A 25,892-nucleotide genomic window follows, 5' to 3' on the forward strand; every position below is an offset into this window, starting at 1 on the left:
TAATTCTGAAGGCTAATATTACAGAATTTTCACAGTAAATTTATGGTGATCTTCCTGACAGGATATACAGAAGGCAGAGTGATGGGCTTTGCCCTGTTTCATTATTGCTCAATCCTGGTTTCACAGACTACTACACAAAATGTTTTAGAAGGTGATTGGTACTTACACGGCTGACAATGTCTAGACAGGTGGTGAGATGAGACTGCTGCTACTGATTTGATTTGTTTCCATTAAAATATAGTCTATATCTACAAATCAGGTACACTGCTAGTCTATGGGAAAAATACTCAATTTGAGTCACCCCATTTTTGCCTTTCATTTATAGACTCATAGACTTCAAGGCCAGAAGGGACCATTGTGATTATAGTCTGATCTCCTGCACATCACAGGCCACAGAACCTCACCCACCCACTCTTATAATAGACCCATAACCTGTGGCTGAGTTACTGAAATCCTCCAATCATGATTTAAAGACTTCAAATTACAGAGAATCCACCCATTTACTCTAATTCAAGTGTCCCAAGCTGCAGAGGAAGATGACTCCCCCCCACCCAGGGTCTATGCCAATCTGACCCAGGGGAAAATTCCTTCCCGACTCCAAATATGGTGATCAGCTAGACTCTAAGCATATTTGAGAGATCCATCAGTGAGACATTGGGGAAAGAATTGTCTCTAATGAGGTAGAGTCTTCCCCATCTACTGTCCCTTTTCTGGCTGTTGGAGATATTTGTTAATAGAAGTCACAGATGGGCCATATGCCATTGTAGGCAATCTCATCATACCAGCTCCTCCACATACTTATCAAGCTCAGTCTTGAAACTAGTTGGGTTTGTTTGCCCTCACTGCTCCCCTTGAAAGCCTATTCCAACACTTCACTCCTCTGATGGTTAGAAACCTATGTCTAATATCAAGCCTAAACTTGTTCATGGCCAGTTTATATCCATTTGTTCCTGTGCCTTTAACTTAAATAACTCCTCTCCTTCTCTGGTGTTTATCCCTCTGATGTATTTAGAGAGAAAGAGCAATCATGTCTCCCCTCAGCTTTCGTTTGGTCAAGGTAAACAAGCCACATTACAATGGTGACTCATGGTCATCCTGTGATTGACCAATACACCCAGGTCTTTCTCCTCCTCTGTCACTTCCAACTGATAAGTCCCCAACTTATAGCAAAACTTCTTGTTGTTAGTCCCTAAGTGCACGACCTTGCACTTTGCATTATTAAATGTCATTCCATTTCTATTACTCCAGTTTTCAAGGTCTTCCAAATCTTCTTGTATGATATTCTGTATTGGCAATACCTCCCAACTTTGTGCCATCTGCAAATTTTATTAGCATTTATTTCAACCACTTGTTATATCTGGTTTCAAACTAACAGTGTAAGCTCTTCAGGGAAGGGACTATCTTTTACTCTACAGGTGTATGGATGCTACTGTAATACAAATAAAGATCTTTACAATTTATGGACCCACTTCTGCACCACTGATTGCACAAATAAAAATGTGAGTTTTCCTTATATAAGGAGAGCAGAGTTGGATCCATGTCACCTTTTTCTATGAATATATCCAAGGCTCAGATATTTTCATGTGCAGAGGGGAAAGTGGGAAAGTATGCTCCTCCTATGCATTATCCTTTTGTAATGTTTTGGGGAATCTACATGCAGCTAGTGAGTGTTGATTAATTCTCTATATAACTCTACACCTCAATGTTTAGTAAAACCAACTATGGGCTGACAAAGACTTTGTCTGGAAGAAGCTACAGAACAAAAAAGTTATCAACATTGTAATGACTTTGCTCTGGCAGAACAAATGAGTAACTTCATCTCCAACTTTTCGGCAGAGGGCTAAGGTTTGAAGGAATGGAATTTCTCCAGAAGAGGGAACAAACAGATGATGTGTGGGTACAGCCCTTTAAAAACACAGAGACTGGGTGGATCAGGGAGACAAATGAAGCTTGGGGCAGCAGAGACAGACAAAGGGACAAGCTTTTGAAGGGAAAGAGGACTCTTTGACTGCAGGACCAGCCAAGGTTGAAGGAAACTGACTGCAAAGGTCAGAGAGAGATTCCATAAGTTGGAGAAGCCATGAGCGGTAGGAGGGAGATTCTGTCCACCCAAGAAGCCTCTGACCACATCCAAAAGAACACTCAAGAGTGGAGAGAATTTTATTGTTTTTACATAACTCTCTTCATCTAAAGTCAAGAGTAATCGTTAGAGAACTGGTCTACACTACAGATTTAGGTCAACATAAGGCAACTTACATCAACCTATGTAAGTGTCTACACTACAATGGTGCTCCCACTTATGTAAGGTATGTCTACACTACGAGATTACTCTGATTTTACAGAATTCGATTTTTGGCAACAGATTGTATAAAGTCGAGTGCATGTGGCCACACTAAGCACATTCATTCGGCGGTATGCATCCATAGTACTGAGGCTAGCTTCGACTTCCAGAGTGTTGCACTGTGGGTAGCTATCCCATAGTTCCTGCAGTCTCTCCCGCCCATTGGAATTCTGGGTTGAGATCCCAATGCCTGATGGGGCAAAAAACATTGTCACGGGTGGTGCTGGGTACATGTCATCAGGCCCCCCTCTCCCTCCCTCCGTCCGTCCATGAAAGCAACGGCAGACAACTATTTCATGCCTTTTTCCCTGGGTTACCTGTGCAGATGCCATACCATGGCAATCATGCAGCCCACACAGCTGACTGTCACCATAAGTCTCCTAGGTGCTGGCAGATGTGGGACTGCATTGCTACACAGCAGCAGCTCATTGCCTTTTGGCAGCAGATGGTGTATTAGGACTGAAAGCGATCGTCATCACACAGAGATGGGAGTGACTCAGCCAGGTCATTTCCCATCTTCTGCCGAGCACCTAGGAGATGATGAAGGCTAGCTGTCATAATGCAGCATCTTCTGGCGAACAGCCAGGAGATGATGATGGCTTGCAGTCTTAATGCAGCATCTTCTGCTAAGCACCCAGGAGATGACGATGGCTAGCAGTCATACTGCACCATCTGCTGCCAGCCTAAGATGTAAAAGATAGATGGAGTGAATCAAAACAAGAAATAGACCAGATTTGTTTTGTATTCATTTGCTCCCCCTCCCTCCATGAAATGAACAGCCTGCTAAACCTAGGCTTTTGAGTTCAATCCTTGAGGGGGCCATTCTGTGTGACAGTTGTTTGTGTTTCTCCTTGATGCAAAGCCTCCGCCTTTGTGGATTTTAATTCCCTGTAAGCCATGTCGTCAGTCACCCCTCCCTCCGTCAGAGCAACGGCAGACAATTGTTTCGCGCCTTTTTTCAGCGCAGACGCCATACCATGGCAAGCATGGAGCCCAGTCAGCTCAATGCAGCAGTCATGAACATTGTAAACACCTCGCGCATTATCGTGCAGTTTATGCTGAACCAGAACCTGCAAAACCAGGTGAGGAGGCGGCGACGGCAGTGCGGCGATGAGAGTGATGAGGACATGGACACAGAATTCTCTCAAACCATGGGCTCCGGCGCTTTGGAGAGCATGGTGTTAATGGAGCAGGTTCATGCCATGGAATGCCGATTCTGGGCCCGGGAAACAAGCACAGAGTGGTGGGACCGCATAGCGTTGCAGGTGTGGGACAATTCCCAGTGGCTGCAAAACTTTCATGGAACTTTGTGACTTGCTTTCCCCTGCCCTGAAGCGCCAGAATACCAAGATGAGAGCAGCCCTCACAGTTCACAAGCGAGTGACGATAGCCCTGTGGAAGCTTGTAACACCAGACAGCTACTGGTCAGTCGGGAATCAATTTGGAGTGAGCAAATCTACTGTGGGGGCTGCTGTGATGCAAGTAGCCAAAGCAATCACTGAGCTGCTGCTACCAAAGGTAGTGACTCTGGGAAATGTGCAGGTCATAGTAGATGGCTTTGCTGCAATGGGATTCCTTAACTGTGGTGGGGCGATAGATGGAACCCATATCCCTATCTTGGCACTGGACCACCAGGGCAGCCAGTACATAAACTGCAAGGGGTACTTTTCAATGGTGCTGCAAGCACTGGTGGATCACAAGGGACGTTTCACCAACATCAATGTGGGATGGCTGGGAAGGGTTCATGACGCTCGCGTCTTCAGGAACACTAGTCTGTTTAAAAGGCTGCAGCAAGGGATTTACTTCACAGACCAGAAAATAACTGTTGGGGATGTTGATATGCCTATAGTTATCCTTGGGGACCCAGCCTACCCCTTAATGCCATGGCTCATGAAGCCATACACAGGCAGCCTGGACAGTAGTCAGAAGCTGTTCAACTATAGGCTGAGCACATGCAGAATGGTGGTAGAATGTGCATTTGGACATTTAAAGGGTCACTGGCGCACTTTACTGACTTGCTCAGACCTCAGTGAAACCAATATTCCCATTGTTATTGCTGCTTGCTGTGTGCTCCACAATCTCTGTGAGAGTAAGGGGGAGACGTTTATGGCGGGGTGGGAGGTTGAGGCAAATCGCCTGGCCGCTGATTACGCGCAGCCAGACACCAAGGCGATTAGAAGAGCCCACCAGGAAGTGCTGCGCATCAGAGAAGCTTTGAAAACCAGTTTCATGACTGGCTAGGCTATGGTGTGACAGTTCAGTTTGTTTCTCCTTGATGAAAACCCACCCCCTTGGTTGACTCATTCCCTGTAAGCCACCCACCCTCCCCCCTTCGATCACAGCTTGCTTGCAAAGGAAATAAAGTCACTATTGTTTAAAAACCATGTATTCTTTATTAATTGATTATAAAAATAGGGAGAGAACTGACAAGGTACCAGGTGAAGTGTGGAAGGAGGGGAATAGGGATGGAAGGAAAAGGCCACTTTAAAACTTGTTGAATGACAGCCTGCTGTTGCTTGGGCTGTCCACCGGGGTGCAGTGGCAGGGTTCACGGAGCCTCCCCCACCCCATGTTCTTGGGCGTCTGGGTGAGGAGGCTATGGAACTTAGGGAGGGGGGAGGGTGGTTAAACAGGGGCTGCAGCAACACTCTGTGATCCTGATGCCGTTCCTGATACTCCACCAGACGTCAGAGCATGTCTGTTTGATCCCGCAGTAGCCCCAGTGTTGCATCCTGCCTCCTCTGATCTTCCTGCCACCACCTCTCATCTCAATCATCCCTCCTGTCCTCACATTCGTCCTTCCTGTCCTCACGTTCATTGGCTGCTTTCCTGTACTGTGATACTGTGTCCTTCCACTCATTCAGATGAGCTCTTTCATTGCGGGTTGACTGCATGATCTCAGAGAACATTTCATTGCACATGCGTTTTTTTCGCAGCCTTATCTGAGATAGTCTTCGGGATGGAGGAGGGAGGCTTGAAAAATTTGCAGCTGTGGGAGGGAAAAAAGCGAGATAAGTAGATAAAAAGAAACATTTTACAGAACAATGGGTATACTCTTTCACAGTGAACAACACTATTCACATTACATAGCACATGTGATTTCGGTACAAGGTCCCATTTTGCATCTTAATATTGAGTGCCTGCGGCTTTGGTGTTAGAGATCAGACGGGAAACAGAATTTGGCTTGCATGTGGCCATGGTAAGCCATTGTTTTTCGGCTTCTGCAACCTTCATAAAAGTAATGCCCTCCTTTCCCATACCAAGCAAAGCCCATTGAGTGCTGCGGTTTTTGTGTTAACATGCAGCAGCAGAAACCAAACTAACCCCCATCCCCATCCAAGCCTCTGGGATGATCGCTTTACCCCTCCCCACACCGCGTGGCTGGTATCAGGAAAATGCTAGCCAAATGCGAAAAGCTCAGCGCCAATCCCTCCCCCCCGCAACTGCGGGGAGGATTTCTTTTCAGCCACAGGTAAACAGCCCAGTAGGAACGGCCACCTCTGAATGTCTCCTTAATTAAATTCCCGTATTTCAACCAGGTTACCATGAATGATATCACTCTCCTGAGGATAATACAGAGAGATAAAGATGTTGCTTGAATGCCAGCAAACACAGGGGACCATATGCTGCCAGGCTTTGTCATGCAATGATACCAGATTACTTGCTACTAGCATGGCATGGTAAAGTGTCCTATCATGGAGGACGGAATAAGGCTGCTCTCCCGAGAAACCTTCTGCAAAGGCTTTTAGAGTACCTCCAGGAGAGCTTCATGGAGATGTCCCTGGAGGATTTCCGCTCCATCCCCAGACACGTTAACAGACTTTTCCAGTAGTTGTACTGGCCACGAATGCATCCCAAGTCCTCAGGGCAAATTAATCATTAGAAAACTCTTGCTTTTAAACCAGGTTTTATATTTACAAAGGTACACTCACCAGAGGTCTCTTCTCTGGCTTCATGGTCCAGGATACCGCCTTGGGAGGGTTGGGAAGCTATTTCAGTCAGGGTGAGAAAAAGATCCTGGCTGTTGGGGAGAATGGTGTGCTGTGTGCTCCCCTCAAGCTCGTCCTCCTCATCTTCCCCATCCACAAAATCCTCAGGCATGACTGAGAATACCCCCTCCTTGGAATCCACGGTCAGCAGAAACCACCACAGTGGGGTAGCGGTGGTGCCCCCCCCTAGAATTGCATGCAGCTCAGCGTAGAAGCGGCATGTCTGCGGATCTGCCTCGGAGCATCCGTTTGCTTCTTTGGTTTTCTGGTATGCTTGTCTGAGCTCCTTAACTTTCACGCGGCACTGTATTGAGTCCCTATTGTGGCCTCTCTCCATCATGCCCTTGGAGATTTTTTCAAATGTTTTGGCATTTTGTCTTTTGGAATATAGTTCTGCTAGCACAGAATTGTCTCCCCATACAGCGATCAGATCCAGTACCTCCCGTGCGGTCCATGCTGGAGCTCTTTTTCAATTCTCGGACTGCATGGTTACCTGTGCTGATCAGCTCTCCATGCTGGGCAAACAGGAAATGAAATTCAAAAGTTCGCGGGGCTTTTCCTGTCTACCTGGCCAGTGCATCTGAGTTCAGATTGCTGTCGAGAGTGGTCACAATGGTGCACTGTGGGATAGCTCCCGGAGGCCAATACCATTGAATTGCATCCACACTAACCCTAATTCGAACCGGCAATGTCAATTTCAGCGCTACTCCCCTCGTCGGGGAGGAGTACAGAAATCGATTTTTAAGAGCACTTTATGTCGAAGTAAATGGCTTCCTTGTGTGGACGGGTGCAGGGTTAATTCGATTTAACGCTGCTAAATTCGACCTAAACTCGTAGTGTAGACCAGGCCTAAGTCGCCCACTACATCGACTTAATAACTCCATCTCTGTGAGAGGCATAGCACTTTGGTCAATGTAGTTAGGGTGTCTCAGTGTCTGTGTAGGCGATGCGTTACATTGCCTGTTGGCTGTCAGCCCTAGGTGAGGTTGACAGCTTGAACCCTCCCACCCCACCCTGGCGCTGACAGCTCAGACCAGGACAGGGGTGACTCCAGCTGTAAGCCCTGCACAGGCTCCAGTGCTCTGCAGATCCACATTTTTATATCCATGCACGGCTCTACCAATTGTGTAAGGCAGGGTTAGGCAACCTATGGCACAGGTGCCAAAGCGGCACACGAGCTGATTTTCAGTGGCACTCACACTGCCTGGGTCCTGGCCACTGGTCTGCGGGGCTCTGCATTTTAATTTAATTTTAAATGAAGCTTCTTAAACATTTTAAAAACCTTATTTACTTTACATACAACAATAGTTTAGTTATATATTATAGACTTATAGAAAGAGACCTTCTAAAAATGTTAAAATGTATTACTGGCACGCAAAACCTTAAATTAGAGTGAATAAATGAAGACTTGGCACACCACTTCTGAAAGGTTGCCGACCCCTGGTGTAAGGATTACAGAAGGTCGTGAAGTTGTTACCCACAAATTAAACTTGACTGAACATGGTACATTCCCAAAGTAGTCAGTCTGTGCAATGCTAGCAAATCCAAGGACCAGATCAAAGAAAAATGCTGTCAACTTAAAAAAAAAAGAAACTGGTTAGGAATAAACAGGAAATTGTACATTTATGATCACTTATCATGGCTCCTCTGTCTTCTTTCCTGGAGAAGCAATTCCTCCTTGTGCAATGTCTATTTAGCACCATCTCCATCTTCTGGTGGAAATGTTATTATGATCTGTCTGTTGCACACATGCACAGTTTCTAAAGGAAGATGGAAAGCTGTCTGATGTGACTGAAAGATTAAAAAACACATGCCAGTGTCCTGTGGATTAGTGACAAGTGGGTCAGCACCAGGGCCGGCTCTGGCTTTTTTGCCGCCCCAAGCAAAAAAAAAAAAGGGGGGGGGAGGGGCCACCAGAGCGGCAAAGCAGAGGGAAAAAACAAAAACAAAACCACAGCAGGGCCAGAGCGGCAAAGCGGGGTGGGGGGGACAAAAAAACGGGGCGGCTGGAACGGCAAAGGGGGAGGGGGGAAACTGCAACACAGCCGGAGCAGCAAAGCAGGGAGAAAAAACCCCAGAACAACAACATAAAACCACGGTGGGGCTGGAGCAGTAAAGGGGGGGGGGAACAGGGCGCTGGAGTGGCACAGCAGGTGAAGAAAAAAAAAAGAAAAAGAAAACACGGTGCAGCCAGAGCGGCAAAGCAGGGTGGGGGTAACAAAAAAACGGCGCAGCTGGAATGGCGAAGCAGGGAAGAAAAAAAAACCCTGCAGCACAGCCGGAGTGGTAAAGCAGGGTTGGGGAAAACCAAAAAAAACTGTATGGCTGGAGCGGCAAAGCAGGTGAAAAATAAAAAACCTGCAGCGCAGCTGGAGCGGCAAAGCGGGGTTGGGGGAACGGCACGGCCGGCAAAGCAGGGGAGAACAAAACAATAAACCCTACAGGGCGGCCGGAGCCAGGGGACTCCCTGTGCTGCAGAGTGCGTGCCCAGTCCAATGGGGGGAAGGGGAGGGAGCGAGGAGGGAGAGAGAGAAGAGAGGCGGCCAGGGCTTCAGGGGGGCGCTCACCCCGCAGCCCCGACCTCCGCGCCGCCTGCCGGGAGGGCTCCGAACTGCTCCGGTCGGTGGGGAGGGAAGGACGCGGGCTGCCCTGCCAAATTTGCTGCAGGGTGCTCCCCTCCTCTGCCCCCTACAGGGCGGCCAGAGCAGCAAACAAAAAAAAAGCGTCAGTGCCGCCCTAGGATTGCGTGGCATGCCGCCCCCTAGAATCTGCCGCCCCAAGCACCAGCTTGCTCAGCTGGTGCCTGGAGCCGGCCCTGGTCAGCACAATAGACTACAGAAAATTATGACAACTTCCAGTCACTTTGAGGAACAAATCTAACCTGAAAACACAGCAGGAGAAGAAATGTCTCTTTATATGCCCTGAATTCCACTTTTCCACTATTGGTAACCACAACGCTACATTAATGTGATATCTATAAAATGCTATCTATCTGCAGCCTCAGTGATTTGGATGTTTATATGTATATATATTTTGACATACTTAGGTCAACATATTAGACCAACATCTTTTTAGATGTCTATTATATACACACAAAATATTCTGCCTAATATTCCCTTCCCTGTCAATGAAACCATTTTGTAAATAATCTTCTGTCCTGTAAAGGTATTTGGGAAACCTTATGCATTTAAAGGGACAGATCTCTAGCTCAACAGATACTGCCATTGCAAACTGCAGCAGGAAGAATAGACTTTAAGAACGTCAGCTAACAAAACAGTCTTCTACCATTTGAGATGAAGGAAGATCTCTTTTGGCTCTCAGTTATAATATAGGTTTTATGTTCCATAGGCAGTCAGCAAGAAGAGGGAAACAACATAAGCAGACAGATAGAGAGACTCCCTACTTAATAGATTTCAGTACTGAGGCAAAACTCAAATTCTGCTGTAAGAAAAAGACTGTAATATTAAAGAATAACTACCCAAAAGTGTTAAACTATAACTGGAAGGTTTTATTTTTTAAACTGATGTGCTTTCTGGCTTTTTCTCTTGATTTCCCTGTTCCATATTCCACCTCCCTTTCTGAACTCGTAGTCACCAGCAAGGAACCTTCTGATACAGGATTGAGGCCAAATATGTCAATACCATTTTATGGTTAAGCAGACAGGGTTTTTTTGCTGCAAAGCTGTTACCCTGCCAATTTTTCTGTCATCAGTCACATTCAGAGAGGAAGATCATGCCTCCTACAACCTTAATTACCTAGTCTAGTTGGGAGGATTCTTGATGATCCTTAAGTAACCCGGTAGCCCAAACATCATTTTGATGCAATGACACTGAATATGACACACAAGTTGTCCTGTTGGATAGAGAGTGAATCTGGCAATGTCATTTGGAGTGATCTCTGTGGCTGGCATCACTGCCATGATCACCAACAGGCTAAACCCTGCAATACAGCTGCTATGCCTGGAGGAAGGAATTTCAGGATCTTCTGCAAGCAAACTAGAGGCTAGAGAAGTACCTGTTTTGTTTTGTTTTTTTAACTCAGCACCCTCTCTCATTCTTCCAACAATTCTCAGCACCACCATTGTCCCCAGGATAGCATCCATCCTCTACATTAAGGACTGGACCGACTCCCTTCTGAATCTATCAATCCCTCTCCTTAAACCTAAGCAGCAGAGAAAACAAAGAATTGGGTTTGTGTTCATTTGTTTGTATAAAAAAAAATCTGTCATGCATTCTTCAAACTTTTTTCCTGTTTGTTTTGTACTTTAGAAATAGCAAGAATATCAAACTTTGTCTTCCTTGATTTTATTGGTAGTCTATTTGGAGGACCAGAAGACTGGACTGGGAGTCAAATTAAATAGGGAGTAACAAAAACAGCAGCAGCAACAAAATAATTTTAAGAGTTGACTAAAAATCCCTTCCTATCTCAGTTTCCATTTTCTTATTACTTATGCTACTACAATCCTACTAGTTCTCCAGTTACACAGTGTCTTTCATGAGAAACAAGGTAATGAGGATTTGTATTTCTAATGTAAAATACTAACTACTTCTAAAACTTCTTTCAGCCCTTCTTTAATCATCATAGAGTAGCAAAAATAAATATATTTCTAAAAGGCACAAACCCAACTATTTTCTTTTTACAGGTGACTTTTAATCAGCTAAAGGAATAGTTGAGCTATGTACATCTGCCACTGTGTAAACCCCAAGAAACAAAACACCAAGAAAGATTGAGAATCAAACAAAAACCCAAGTCTCTTGCAACACAGAGCATCAACCCTAGGTAATATAGTCAGTTCCAGAATAACAGCTTTTATCATCAATGTTATTGTGTAAGCATATCGCCCACACTCTCTTGTTTTCTATTGATAGTCCTGAAGATGGTGCAGTGCTAATGAACACCACTTTTAAAACCTTCTCCACCCTTTTCTCCTACTCACAGCAGGGTTGGTCCACTGTTCACTCCCAAAAATGCATCTTCTTCAATAACTTTCAGGTATTTGTTCTTGTGCAGGTAGCTGCAGAGAAAAAAATACACAATTATCTGGTGATAAAATTATATATCTCCCATGAGCTACCATATGTAAAGAAGAAAGAGGAACATGAACACTCCCGTGAAAACGAACAAGACTAGAAGCTGCAGGAACCCTGAGTTACCACATGAGCCATTTTCTTTCATACTTTAAATAAACTTGACAAACAGGCAGCATCTGCCCATGTGAAATATATTTAGTAGCTGTCAGTCCAATTCCTAATGATACAAGCCTCCACATCACAAAAACTACCTCTTCAAGTGGCAACCCCAGTAGACAGGGCCGGCGCAACACATTAGGCAACCTAGGCGGTTGCCTAGGGCGCTACCATTTGGGGGGTGGTGACTGCGGCGGCCGGATCTTCGGCCGCCCCAGTTGTCGGCGGTATTTCAGAGGGACCTTCCGCCGCCTCTGTTGGGGGTGCCATTTTGGGGGTGGGACCTTCCGCCGCCTAGGGTGCCAAAAAAGCTGGCAGCGCTCCTGCCAGTAGAGGCAACCAAGACTGAATAAGTTATGGATAATGAACACCCTACCTTATGAATGGTCCCTCCAGAGCTGGGTTGAGGCACATTGGCTAAGTAACATGGAGGAAACTTGCCTTGCCACTGCACATATCATACCTATTCTGTGCAGACAATTCTGTACAGGATTTTAGTCTTTGGTATGGTCAATTGACACCCTTCTCTGGCATTTAAAAACTAGAAAAAGAACCTCTGTCAATGCTCATTGAACTTTACCTGTAACTTACGAATTCATTTTCTGCTCCCATATTATTTATACTCTACCGTGCAGTATTTGAGGCAGAGCTACAGTTACACCTTCGGTAAGAGATAGTTACACATTGTGTTACTGATTGTATATATTGGTATTCTTTCACCTACTTATAAAAGGAGTCCCTCTTTAAAAATAAAAATTAAATAAAATATACATATTTTCATTGTTATTGTTACTCTGTCTTTATTCACAAATATTTTTAAGATTACCTGGTCTTAATTCAAAATGATACCTATTCCACTTCTCTTCAGTTATGATAAGGAACATGAGGAGGAAGAGGGGAAAAAAAGGGGGCCTGGCCTTTGAGAAACAACCATTTCTTTTTAGCTGTGAATGAGAATGGAAGGAGTGGCAATCAGGCCCCAGGGAGCCACCACTATCTGCGGAGAGGAGATTCCCCCCACTTAGGGTACATCTACACTACAGGATTATTCCGAATTTACATAAACCAGTTTAGTAAAACAGATTGTATAAAATCGAGTGCATGCGGCCACACTAAGCACATTAAATCGGTGGTGTGCGTCCACGGTCCGAGGCTAGCGTCGATTTCTGGAGCGTTGCACTGTGGGTAGCTATTCCGTAGCTATCCCATAGTTCCCGCAGTCTCCCCCACCCCTTGGAATTCTGGGTTGAGATCCCAGTGCCTGATGGGGCAAAAATCATTGTCGCGGGTGGTTCTGGGTAAATGTCATCAGTCATTCCTTCCTCCGGGGAAGCAACGGCAGACAATCATTTCGCGCCCTTTTTGCCTGGATTGCCCTGGCAGATGCCATATCACGGCAACCATGGAGCCTGTTTTGCCTCTTGTCACTGTCACTGTATGTGTACTAGATGCCGCTGACAGAGGCGATTCAGCAGCGCTACACAGCAGCATTCATTTGCTTTTGCATGATAGCAGAGATGGTTATCAGCCGTACCGTACCATCTACCATGCCATTATAAATTGGCAATGAGATGACGGTTACCAGTCCTTTTGTGCTGCACCATCTGCTGCTGTCATAGGTGCCCCTGGCTGAGATTGGCCGGGGGCACAAAAGACAAAAATGGGAATGACTCCCCGAGTCAATCCCTCCTTTACGGTATCTAAAAATAGAATCAGTCCTGCCTAGAATATGGGGCAAGTGTACTAGAGAACCAGTGTATCAGAGAACCAGAGAGCACAACCGCTCCGTGTCAGATCCCGCAGAAATGATGAGCTATATGCCATTCACAGGGGGTGCCCCTGCAACAACCCCACCTGTTGATTCCCTCCTCCCCCAGCCTTCCTGGGCTACCGTTGCAGTGTCCCCCCATTTGTGTGATGAAGTAATAAAGAATGCAGGAATAAGAAACAGTGACTTGTTAGTGAGATATGAGGGGAAGGCAGCCTCCAGCTGCTATGATAGTCCAGACAGGACATTAAGCAGTGTGGGGGAGAGGAGCCCAGCATCTCGCTGCTATGATAGTCCAGGCAGAACAGAATCTTTTCTTTACACATGAAGGGCGGGGGCTGATGGAGCTCAGCCCCCTGTTGCTATGATGAAGATGGTTACCAGTCGTACTGCACCATCTACCAGGAATGATCAGGAGATTTTTACCCAGGCGCCCCCGGCCTACCTCACCGGAGGCCAGCCAGGAGCACTCACGGGCTGATGATGAGGACAGATACCAGTCCTTTTGTACTGCACAATCTGCTACAAGGCTGATGATGATGATGGATATCAGCCATATTGTACCATCAGCCACCCATGGGGCGGGGGGGCGAGGATGCTACCGTTGACTGCTGCAGCATCGCGTCTATCAGCAGCATTCAGTAAACATAGGGTGACATTTAAAAGAGTCAAGAGAGGATTTTTTTCCCTTTTACTTCTGGGGGTGGGTGAGGGAGGTAAATTGACGAGCTATGCCCTGAACCACCGCGGACAATGTATTTGACACTACAGCCATTGGGAGCTCAGCCAAGAATGCAAATGCTTTTCGGAGACTGCAGGAACTGTGGGATAGCTTGAGTCCTCAGTCCCCACTCCCTCCCTCCATGAGCGTCCATTTGATTCTTTGGCTTTCCGTTACGTTTGTCACGCAGCAGCGTGCTGAGTCCCTGCTGTGGCCTCTGGAGATTTTTTAAAAATGCTTTGGAATTTCGTCTTCTGTAATGGAGCTCTGATAGAACAGATTTGCCTGCCCATACAGCGATCACATCCGTACGGTCCATGCTGGAGCTCTTTTTGGATTTTGATTTCGGACTGCATCGCCACCCGTGCTGATCGGAGCTCCATGCTGGGCAAACAGGAAATGATATTCAAAAGTTCGCGGGGCTTTTCCTGTCTACCTGGCCACTGCATCCGAGTTCTGATCTGATTGCTGTCCAGAGCGGTCAGTGGTGCACTGTGGGATACCGCCCGGAGGCCAATACCGTCGATTTGCGGCCACACTAACCCTAATCCGATATGCCAATACCGATATTAGCACTACTCCTCTCGTTGGGGAGGAGTACAGTAACCGGTTTAAAGAGCCCTTTATATCGATATAAAGGGCCTCTTAGTGTGGACGGGTGTGGCGTTAAATCGGTTTAACGCTCCTAAAACCGGTTTAAACGCGTAGTATAGACCAGGCCTTAGTTTCACTAGGAGCGGAAAAGACATGAGTGTGAGGGATGGAAAGAGTTTTAAGTCAAGTAAAAAGCATTTTAGTTCACCTGTTGAACCACATTTTTAAAAGCAGCCTCTGCATCTCTATGCCCACCTTAGCCAATCAACATTTTAAGTACTGTCAGTTATTTTGCTTTGTATAAAATGAGCCCAATTAACAAGTCTCAGGAACAATGAATAAACTCAGATAAAGTCTTACCATTCTGAACATTTTAATCTTTTTTCAGGATAAAGCCAAGAGACATCCCCTCAAATAAACTAAATCCTCCATCCAAAACACACATGTACACCATACACACCAAACATTCCCCCGAAGCAAATCTGGGGGGTGGGAGGAGGAGGGTTAAAGCTTTGGTATCCCCAGCCTCAGACCTGAGGAGGCAAATGACAGGGGTGGACCCATCAGAGACCTGTAGGAAAACACCACCCATGCTGGGTTTGAGTGTGAGAATACATATTTCAGGTGCCCTAAGGTTTGCATAACCAAAACGGCCTCCTACGTACATGTAACAATGTAGAGATCAGACTGAAGCTCCTTTGACAGAAGGGGAGAGAAAGGATGAACTTGAAGGAAAAAACAACCAAACAAAACCTCTACCATGATGTCATCAACAAAATCTATGTTCTAAAATTCTGGAGAAACAAACAATTTCCCTCCATCATTCGGACACTTTCCTAAAGCCTGTAGCAACACAGCATTCTCTCATCCCTACACATGAGCCATGTAAACAAGACAAGGCCACCTTTCACTCCACATCACTCTGGCACTTGAAACATCAGAGAAAATACAGATATAGGTAGCAGTGCATATGCATTTCAGAGAGACAGGGTAGCACATTGCATAATTAAAGAAATACCACAAAATGCTTATTGAACACTCAAGAAGTTACCATAATACAGCAACGGAACAATTAAAGCTAAACTCAGTGCTACTCAACATTACAAAGAAAGTGGCCAGTCTACCCAGCCAGAGGATACATCTTGGGTATCAGTTGCATTCCATTTTAGCTAAATCCTTGCACTTTTCCTTAAACTGAAGTTTAGGTAACTTTTAAAATATCTGGCTTATTGTTGCAGGTAATTCATTCCAGTAGCAAACTGCTCTAGAAAGGTCAGACTTTTTACACCAGATAGTTTCTTTCCCAGTGGACTAATATATTTTAGCATATCTGATTTGACTTAAGATTACTTTTCAGAGAAGAAATTCTTAGAACAAGGCAGTGGTTTCAATAATTCCACAATTTATGGGTAGACAGTGGGAAAGAATAAATACATAATAAAACAGCAGTATATACACACAACAACAATAATGTGACAAATTTGTGGCCATCTAGGACTTTGTGATTGGCATACTGCTGCTGATCAGAAATTCACAACAGCGGATTCACCTACTTTAGGAGCACAGGGTTCCTATCACTTCATCAGCTGCTAGTGACATAGGGCCTATGACAGCAGCTGAGCAGTTCTGATTCCATTCAGGAGAGAATAGTTGTACACATAGTAGGTAGTTCATTACAATATTTAATAATTAAAGCTCACAAATTATCTGGAAGATAGACAAGTATTGTCGCAATTTTACAGATGAGCTCAGATAAATTAAGTGACTTGCCCAAGGCCATGTATCATAGGAGTGGTAACTTGATATTGAGTCCCTGGCACTAATATTTAGCTCACACTTCCTCTCTAATAGACCAGACAGGTCATCAGTCTTTGCACAGCTGGAGTTCCCTGTCTCCCACAAGATAGGAGGGTTTCTACATTTGTTAGAACCTTCAAGATTTCCCCCTACACATCCATTTTACATCTTCCTATCCTTCATGTCAATCAAAACTAAACTGGACTTCCTTTGCAACCTGCCAAAGCACTTCTTTATTCAATGAGTGGGGTCACTATTATGGCAAATGTTCACTCCCTCTTCATCCAAGAACCTACCACATGAGCATCCTGTCTGTAACATTTCTAGTTCTCAAGAATTCAAGAACAGTACTGAGTTCTAAATTTAGCTCTGCTGCAGAGCAATAAGGAAAGCTACTGCTAGGTTCGCCTGAACATCTGTAGTTTATATGCAATTTTTCAATACTTTCTCTCACCAACACAGTCAGAAAGCTGAAGAGCCAGATACCAATGACCAGTTCGAGAAAACTGACTGTTTCACAGATGACTGTAACAGATATCATCACTACTTATATAGCTGAGGTGGTGCTGTAGATTCAGAGCTTATGCCCTATGGCCACATCTTGAGTCACATACATTCTGGATATTTTCAAGGGTTATAATGATTTCTAGTAGAACAGCACAAAAGCCCCCAAACAGGTCTTTCTTAACACATTGCTCACATGTGTTCATTTAGTGTATCTGTACAAAAAGTACTTTGAGAGCTTCAGATGAATAGCATTATAGAAGTCTATTTATTATTAAAATACCAGTTATTTCAAATCACCAACACTCCATCAGGATTAATGTTATCTCAAGGCTAACCATTTTCATTTTGACATTCAACTTCAAATCCTAGTTACAGCAGTGGTTCTAATAATTTTTTGTCTAGAAAGCATGGTGGTCATTGCTGTGTGTGTTTGTGCATTCACACAAGCATAACATCAGATTAAACCTCATTGAAATCACTGGGAATTTTTCCTGCAGAAGGAGTGCGCAATTCGACACTTAATTAGGAACTTAATGACAGTAGCCATGAGGTCATCACATAGGCTATGACGACACACGGATAAAAAACTTGAAGCTGGCCTGGGTTTGCTGACTTGGGCTTGCGGGGCTTGGGCTCCCTGGCTGAAAAAACATTGTGGAGATGTGTGGACTTGGGCTGGAGCCCAAACTCTGGGACCCTGCTGGAGTGGAGGGTCCCAGAGCTCAGGCTCCAGCCTGAGCCTGAATATCTACACAGTGATTTTTAGCCTTGCAGCCTGAGCTGCATGAGTATGAGTCAACTCATCTGGCCAGCCATGGGTGGGTCTTTTATCTCTGTGAAGATGTACCCTAAACTGCAGTTAAAATCTAGTGGTTGGCCTGTGTCAGCTTACTCAGGCTCATGGGGCTCGTGGCTTTTTAATTGCAGTGTAGATCCTCAGGCTCAGGTTCACGCTGGATCCTAGGCTCTAGGACCTTGCAAGCTGGAAGGGTCCCAGAACTCGGGCTGGAGCCCAAGCCGAAATGTCTATACTCCAATTAAACAGCCCCTTTAGCCTTAGCCCTGTGAGCCCAAGTCAGCTGGCACGACCTAGACGCAGGTTTTTAAAAAAAGAAGTAGATAAGTTCATGGAGGATAGGTCCATCAACGGCTATTAGCCAGGATGGGCAGGGGTGCAAAACCATGCTCTGAAGCGTCCCTAGCTTCTGTCTGCCAGAAGCTGTGAATGTGTGACGGGATGGATCACTTGATAATTACTTGCTCTGTTCATTCCCTCTGAAGCAACTGACATTGGCCACTGTGAGAAGACAGGATAATGGGCTAGGTGAACCACTGGTGTGACCCAGTATGGCCATATGTATGTTCTTATGTTTAATTGCAGTGTAGTCATATCTTTAGAGACCCAAGGACTTCCAGACTATTAAGTCAATAGAAACACATACAAGCAGGCAATATTAGAAGGAACCTCCACATGCATACATACAGTTATAGTGCATTCATATCTGAGATCCTTCTTTCAGCAATTTTTTTGCGATGTTTGTTGTTATACATTGGGCATTAGGCAGTAGTAATATAATCTGGAATTCAGTTTGATTGGGTCCAGTGTCCTTCGCATTCCCAAAACTCTTTACAGAAAAACAACTAGCTATTTTATAGCACTTTTAATCTGAAGATCTCAGAGTGCTTTGCAAAAGAGGTAACTTGTGAAGTATCCTTATTTCCTGAGAAACTCAGGCAGAGAGATGAAATGACTTCCCTGAGGTCAGTGGCAGAGCTATGAACACAACCCAAATCTCCCGAGCCTAGTTGACTGCTCTAATCATTAGACTACACTGCCTAGAACAGGCCAACATTTGGTGAAGAACTAAAGGTCCACAGGGGAGCATAGACCAAGTCTATAGACTCGAGTCTTGAAAATGCAGGCAATTGAATCGGTTTAGCTGTAAAGTGTGCAAATTAGTCTGCAAACCATAATGTTTGTGTATTGAAAATTACAAAGGACCTAATCCTGGCCCCATTTAAGTCAATGGCAAAATTGACTTCACTGGGCACAGGCCCATACTTCTCACTGTAGTCAAGTCAGAAGATGCAAATATTTCACTTGAGCTATAAAACACAAATACATAGTGAGCACTGGAATAGATTTCCTCCATATTATTTGTTAGGCATAACACATACCTAATTCCCTGCATGCCACCAAGGAAATCTCTCATAGCCTATCCTCTGATCTGCTGTCATGTGAAACAAGCCATAGTTCTGCTATAACACTACATAAGGGAATAGTATCTCCCTTTATCTAATGCTTTATGGAGAAATATGGGAGCCACTCTCATACCTTGTCAATGTTGACCCAGTAGCTTTAGTATCTTGAGCTACTGTTTCACTATTTGCTATTTCCCCCTTTCATTTCCTGCCTGAAAATCTAACACTGAGTATCTTTAAAAATCAAAAACAGAACAAGAGCTAAGGATTAATCAGAGCCTTCAACATCTTCACTGTAGTTGTGACTGAAGCAAGAGAAAACCTCTTTGCCCTAAGCACTAGATATCATTGTACAACTAAATAATTGCTTGTTCAATTTTGCAATATTTTTCTCTGACATTTAAGACACCACTGGGAGTAATAAAGTTGGAAGAAAACAGTTCAGATCTGCCAATAAAACTAGACAGATTCTCAAGCCTACAAAGTCATCCAGAGACCAATGGCATGTTTATAATAATCCCTTAATGAGGAGGGGCTTCACTGTTGCCTGCCAGTTTGAGCATACATGAGTCAGGCCCATCAGAATGTAGGATTTCCTGATACTAATTGATTTCAGTTGTTTAAGCCCTTTTTGTTTTGTTTAATGGGTACCCAATTTAAATGGAAAAGGAATAGACTCTCCTTGTTAATTTCTGCTTTGACTGAAGGTATTTATGTACAGCTGGTTTAGTCTCTTCCAACAGCTCCCTTGTCCTTCTTTACATTTCTTGTCTAAGTGTACTCTAACTTTTTTCGCTCAAATTCATCATGAGCCAAAACCAAATTAAAAACTTCAATGCCCTTGTTCACCTATTAACTTTTTAAAAATAGCTTTAAGTGAATGTTAATATCCAGAAGATGTGAGGGACCGTGCTAAGGAACTTCCTTCTCAATCCCTCCATTCTTCCACAAATATCTGTCAATGTTGATAGCATAATCACTCTCTGAAGTCATGCCTGCCTATTATCTGGGTGTCATCCTTGACTCCAACCTCTCTCCCTGTATACATCCAGGCTATGTCCAAATTATGCTTCTTCCTTCCTATCATTTTCAAGATCCAATCTTTTCTCTCTGTCCACACTGCATAAAAACTTTTGTCCAGACACTTATTATTGTCCATCTTGATTACTGCAACCTATTCCTCTCAGGCTTTCCTGACACTGATCTCCGGTCAGTTCTGAATGACCTTTCTGATCTGCTGGTCTGAACACGCCATCCTAGAGCTGGCTAAAAAAACTGAAAAACAATTCTAAAGTTGGTTCTTTCTCAAAGGGTATGACTTTTCCCCCCATTTAAAAAAAAGTTGTCAAATATTTTTTTCAAAATTTTGGTTTCTTGCTTCCTCATAGTTTTTCATTTCTGACACTGATTGCAATATAATGAAAGATGTCCGGGATTTTTTCTCCCTTGCTTTTTATTTTTTTCCTTTTGCTACTTTGTAACTTTTCAAAACTTCTACTTTTAAAGAGCTATGGAGTGGCAGAGTTAGATTCTCATTTTTCCTTTTGCCACTTCACAACTTTTCAGAAGTTGAGGAAGTACTGAAAATCAATAAAATGGTAAAAGTAAAAATGCAAAAAGAAAAAAAGAGAAAAAATAACTCCCATAATTCATTATATTTCAAAACCCTGAAAATTCAAATTTTTAAAATTTGAAATGTAGATGAAAAACTAAAATGTAAAAAAACCAGAAGTGTTTTACCAAAATGTTTTATTCTTAAAAAGGATATAATTCTGCTGGGGAAAAAAGTTTCAAATACATTTCAAGCAGTTCTATGCCATCTCTGAATCACTCCAATGGCCTCCCTTTTCCTACTGCATCTTATGCAAACCTCTGGACCCTATCTTTATGGCTCTCCACATTTTCCCTAGCACCATCTTCTCTATAATCACGTCAGTCTCCATCGCTTGTTTGTCCACTTCTCCCAAAAGCACCTTCACACTTCTTCCATACTGCCCCAATAAATGCTATGCCCTCCCCAAATTAATCTGTAAAGGCATTACCTGCCCTCCTTTAAATATCTCAAGATTTCTCTTCTACCATGATGCCTGCAGTAAGTAAGCAACCGATAATGGCTAGGTAAGTGATCAGTTAGGATTATTGACATCATTAATGTCTTGTTTATATCCTAAAAAAAATCATTAAGAATAAAAAAAAGTTACTTACCGGTAGTTTTTTTGAGATGTGTTGTGCATATATAAAAATTGCACTCATGGTGCTCAGGCACCCCATGTACTCAATATCAAAATCTTTTGGCCAGCAGTGTCCATTGGGATTGTGCACGTGCCCTGAATGTCCTCGTAACCTGCACGGAGGGTATATAAGGCAAAGAGCCCAACTGCCAGCCACTTTGTTCCTTCCCCACCACAGAATCCCAATGCCATAGGACTCCATAGCAGAAGGGAAGGAGAGAGTGTCATGGAATATATAATATGGACAGTACATCTCAAAGAACTCCAGTTTCTGATTTTCTTTCTTTGAGTGCTTGCCCATATTTATATATTCCACTCATACTGACTCACAAGCAGTGATTCAATGTAAGCTGATGGGAGCTTAGAATCTAAGTGAATAAAGACCACAGCACAACTTTGCCAAAAGATGTTTCCAAATTTGATGTTTCTGTGATGGAGTAATGTCTTGTAAAAGTATGACTTGATCCCCAGGTGTCTCTCTTATAGATGTCCATAATAGAGATATTTTGTAAAGATACTGCTGATGCTCCCTGAGCTCTAAAGGAATGAGCACTCATTGGTGTTAGGAGTGTTAGTGATGATAGTGTAGTATTTAGGCCTGTATATTTGCCTGAGAAAGAATTTTGGGTCTTGTTTGCCCATTTGACATTTTTATATTCTTACTAACATGTGTGAACAAAGACACTGTGTGTTATATCTGCCCACAAGCAGAGGGGGTGACAAGAGATAAGAGATAGTGCTAAAGTGTTGCTAGGTAGAGTGGGAGTTTAATATATGAGCATACACTTGAAGGATAGTTCTTCCTCAACTCCTCTCTCTAGATAAGATCAAGCAACCAGTCGGGAGGGGCAAGGAGGATGGTGGGGAGAGAAGGTATAAGAAACACTAAAAGCCAAAGAAATGCCTGTCCCTAAGCAAAGTACAACCTCACTCCTTACCCCTCCCATGGGATACAAAAGAGGAGGTACTGCAGCCCCAAAATGGAACATGACCATAAATTGTAAGGGGTAGGACCAGAGGCATGCACTACAGGTATAATTATGTCTGATAAGGAAAGGTAAAGGAGGACACTGGGAAAAAGACTGTACTGTCATGCAGAGCTATGGTTGTGCTTGCTTGATTAATCCCAATAAACATTGCATTGCCTGCACTTTGGACTTCTGGTCTTCTGCTTTTTCTGCATGAGAAGAACCAGGGAAGGGTGAAGGGAAAGCCCTTAACAATGGGCAGCTGTTAAAAACTAGAGATCCTGGTACTGGATAAGTATAGAAAATGCTGTCCCTGCAAAGGAGCATGGTATTTAAAAACCAAAACCCTAACGTAGCAGTAGTTTGCCTCAAAATCTTTGCAGGTCCACAATAGCATCATTAATAGGGAGAACTATTTTCCTAGGTGTAGCTGAATGAAGTATGTCAATCAGTTTGTGAGAATGTCCCTGAATCTCCTCAACAGGGGTTTGAAGACACTCAACCTCTCTAAGTAAGTTTTGAAAATTTTTAAAATCAACTAGTTGCAGTGGGGCAGCAGGAATTACAACTTGTCAGACAATAAGAATAATACAGGTGTAGGTCCCATCAAATCACCAGCTTGAGGTGGGACTTCTTCAGACATCTCCTCTGTTTGAGGAGGACCTTGAAAAGGCAAAGAGCAGGCTGAGTAGCTGAAGCAGGAGGAGGATTTTTTTCCAGAGGGGTGGCACAGAGGTATGATGTTCTGGCCTGTATGAACCCCATAGATTTCAGAAGGGCGATGCAGGCATATTGCAAGGGAAGGCCCAACAGCAAAGAGGTAGGAATCCATGGGCAAGACAGTGATAGTCACTGTAGAAATTTACAGGAGAAGAGTCTCTTGAACATCTACAAAATCTGTAAGAGGCAAAAGGAGATTCCCTTGAGGAATATGTAAATGACTCCCGCATCCTGTCTTATAATCCTAAGGAAGATATAATGAAGCACTCTGCATCCAATGGTGGGGTGGAAGAAGCTGGACTAGTCGTCTGTACCAGTAGACCCTGTGCAGTTGGACTTTGAAACACATTCAGTGCCGCAGACAAAGAAGGTACCAGTATTGAAGAGATGATACTGAGAAAAGTAGAGAGAAGTCTCCTCCAACACCTGCAAGCCTCCCTGTACCACATACTTTGTCAGTACTAAATGGTGCAGTGGGTCAGCAGGGAAGCCAGCATAGGAAACAGTGGAGTCAACGGTGCTGATGTTCTGAGTGGAGCACAGCAGTCATTGTTGGTACTAAAAGAATTGTAACAGAGATCATTTTTACCAAGGAAACATTAATAGACAATATGGCAGGAGCCAGCACCAAAGATGCAGGCAATTTTACATACCACTGTGGTACTAAAACATCAACAGTGTGATCTTTTTTAGTTCCACAGCAGCCATACTAGACTCAATTCTCTTTACACTAAGAACAGTGAAGGGAACCAGACCACTTGTTAAAGGAGACTTTCACTGGTGATCTGCCACTAACTCTTCCAGAACAGTGCTCCTCTTTTTTTGTCAGTTCTTTCTGAGACAGAAATTGGAGCCTTACATGACAGCTCTGGAGCTGGCAGACACTGAGCTAACAGATGTACTCCTGGAAACAGGAAGATCTTTCCAAGTGGTGTCAGAGATACCAGGGTTTGAAGCTGGAATCATGGATCAATCAAGCAAAGACATTTTCAGGTGAGGTTCTTTGACATTTAATGCTCTCTCTGAGAAAGACTTGCAGACTGTTCATATACTGGGGATGTGGGACCTCCCTTGGCACTCAAAAAAAGGCATCATGTATGGTCCTCATTTATGGGTAATGCACTCTCACAATAGAGGCAATACCTAAATCTGGAGGATTTAGGGTTTGACATGTCTAACCTGCAGTACCAGGAGAATTATTAAATATACCTGGTAAAAAGTTGAAAGAAGAAAATAAAGTCTATCAGAAGTATTTGCCAACAAGCAAAAAACCTAACACTAATAATTAACAATACGAGTGAAAATAGGAATATATACACTAGGGTACAAAAAGCTAAGCTGATGAGAATGACAACAAGTAATTCTGTCTCGCAGCTATGGGTGGTGAGCAGCAATGGAGTAACATTTGGGCTGCTCTACCCTGTATGTCTTTGTTGCAGGGCATGAAAACATTCAGGGCACATGCATGGCCACACTGGACACCGCTGGATAAAAGACTCCAATTCTCAATCACATGGGGCACTAGCAGACCATGAGTGGAATATATATGGACAAGCACTCAAAGAACTGCTAATAGTGCACATAACTACTCTCCATAATAGATTTATGTGAATAACTGATTTTTTCCATTAGTTGGCAGTTCTAAAAAATAACAATAATAAAATAAATTATTTTTCGGTTGACCTAAAATAGAATATTTTTGGAATTTTCAACAAATTGAAGCTTGTGAAAAAAATTAGTTTTGGGTCTGTAGCAGGCCGGTGTGGCTCCCCTCCTCCCCGGAGAGGGTTGAGCCCCGGACACAGGAAGGGGCGGGGCTACAGAGTGGTGAGCCCGCCCCTCAGAGGGTCAGACGGCGACCCGGAAGGATAAAAGCCGGGCCTTCCAGCTCAGTCAGTGCCCAGCCACCGGGGAGAGCAGACCTGTCTGACGGAGCTCCTGACGGAGGAACCGCTGGAGCCCCGGGCAACTGCCTGGACTGGCCGGAGAGCACCCTACCCCGCTACTGGGAAGACCTGCCAGAGCTTCCCCGCACCACCTACGACGAGGAGCCAGTAGGAGCCTCCCCGCTAGCGTGCTGTTACCCCGAGGAACCCCCGGAGCACAGTTGGCCGGACTTCCCCGAGGAACTACCCGATCTACCCCCCAGCCTGGGTTGTGAGGAGCCCATGCAGTGGGACTTCCCGGGACCAGACGCCGTGGACCAGGTAGGACCAGAGGGGGATAGTGGAAGTGGCCCGGGGGCAGCCGACCTCAGTCAGGCTGCTGACCAGACCGAGCCCATGTCAGTGTGTTGCGGTCAGGATCCCCACTGACCGTCAGCGGTGACGACCGCTGCCTAGGGCCCCGGGCCGGGACACAGTGGAGTGGGTGGGCCTGTGTCCCCCCTGCCACCCCACTCACGGGTGGCAGTTATCCCCCTCACCCTATTGCTCAGCCTGCCACAAGAGGCCTGAGCCCCTGTACTGTTCCTGGCTCAGCCTGCCACAAGAGGCCTGAGCCCCTGTACTGTTCCTGGCTCAGCCTGCTGCAAGAGGCCTGGGCCTTATCTAGACTGTTTGCTGCCCAGCCCCTGCACCAGAGGGCCTGGGCCTTTGCTAGACTGTTTGTCGCCCAGCCCCTGCACCAGAGGGCCTGGGCCTTTGCTAGACTGTTTGTCGCCCAGCCCCTGCACCAGAGGGCCTGGGCCTTTGCTAGACTGTTTATACTGCTTACCGCTCAACCTGACAGCAAAAGGCCTGAGCCCCAACTGACTCTGTCTTCATTACTTAGCCTTAAAGGGACAGGACAGAGCACCCCCGTGAGACCAGCGGGCCGGTGTGGCTCCCCTCCTCCCCTCAGAGGGTTGAGCCCTGGACCCACCTGTTA

The 25,892-nt window shown here is 44.7% G+C and overlaps 1 protein-coding gene across 1 annotated transcript in view; it reads right to left on the minus strand.

The window, feature by feature from the left end:
- The window catches only part of TSHR (thyroid stimulating hormone receptor), a 235,606-nt gene that overhangs the window by 9,531 nt on the left and 200,183 nt on the right, over positions 1-25,892 (minus strand). Inside the window, exon 9 of the mRNA XM_045012551.1 lies at positions 11,267-11,344. Coding sequence (XP_044868486.1) covers positions 11,267-11,344 — 78 coding nt within the window. The remainder of the gene's footprint in view (positions 1-11,266; positions 11,345-25,892) is intronic.

The sequence above is a fragment of the Mauremys mutica genome, chromosome 4 (assembly GCF_020497125.1).
Source record: "Mauremys mutica isolate MM-2020 ecotype Southern chromosome 4, ASM2049712v1, whole genome shotgun sequence".
NCBI classification, from domain to species: Eukaryota; Metazoa; Chordata; order Testudines; family Geoemydidae; genus Mauremys; species Mauremys mutica.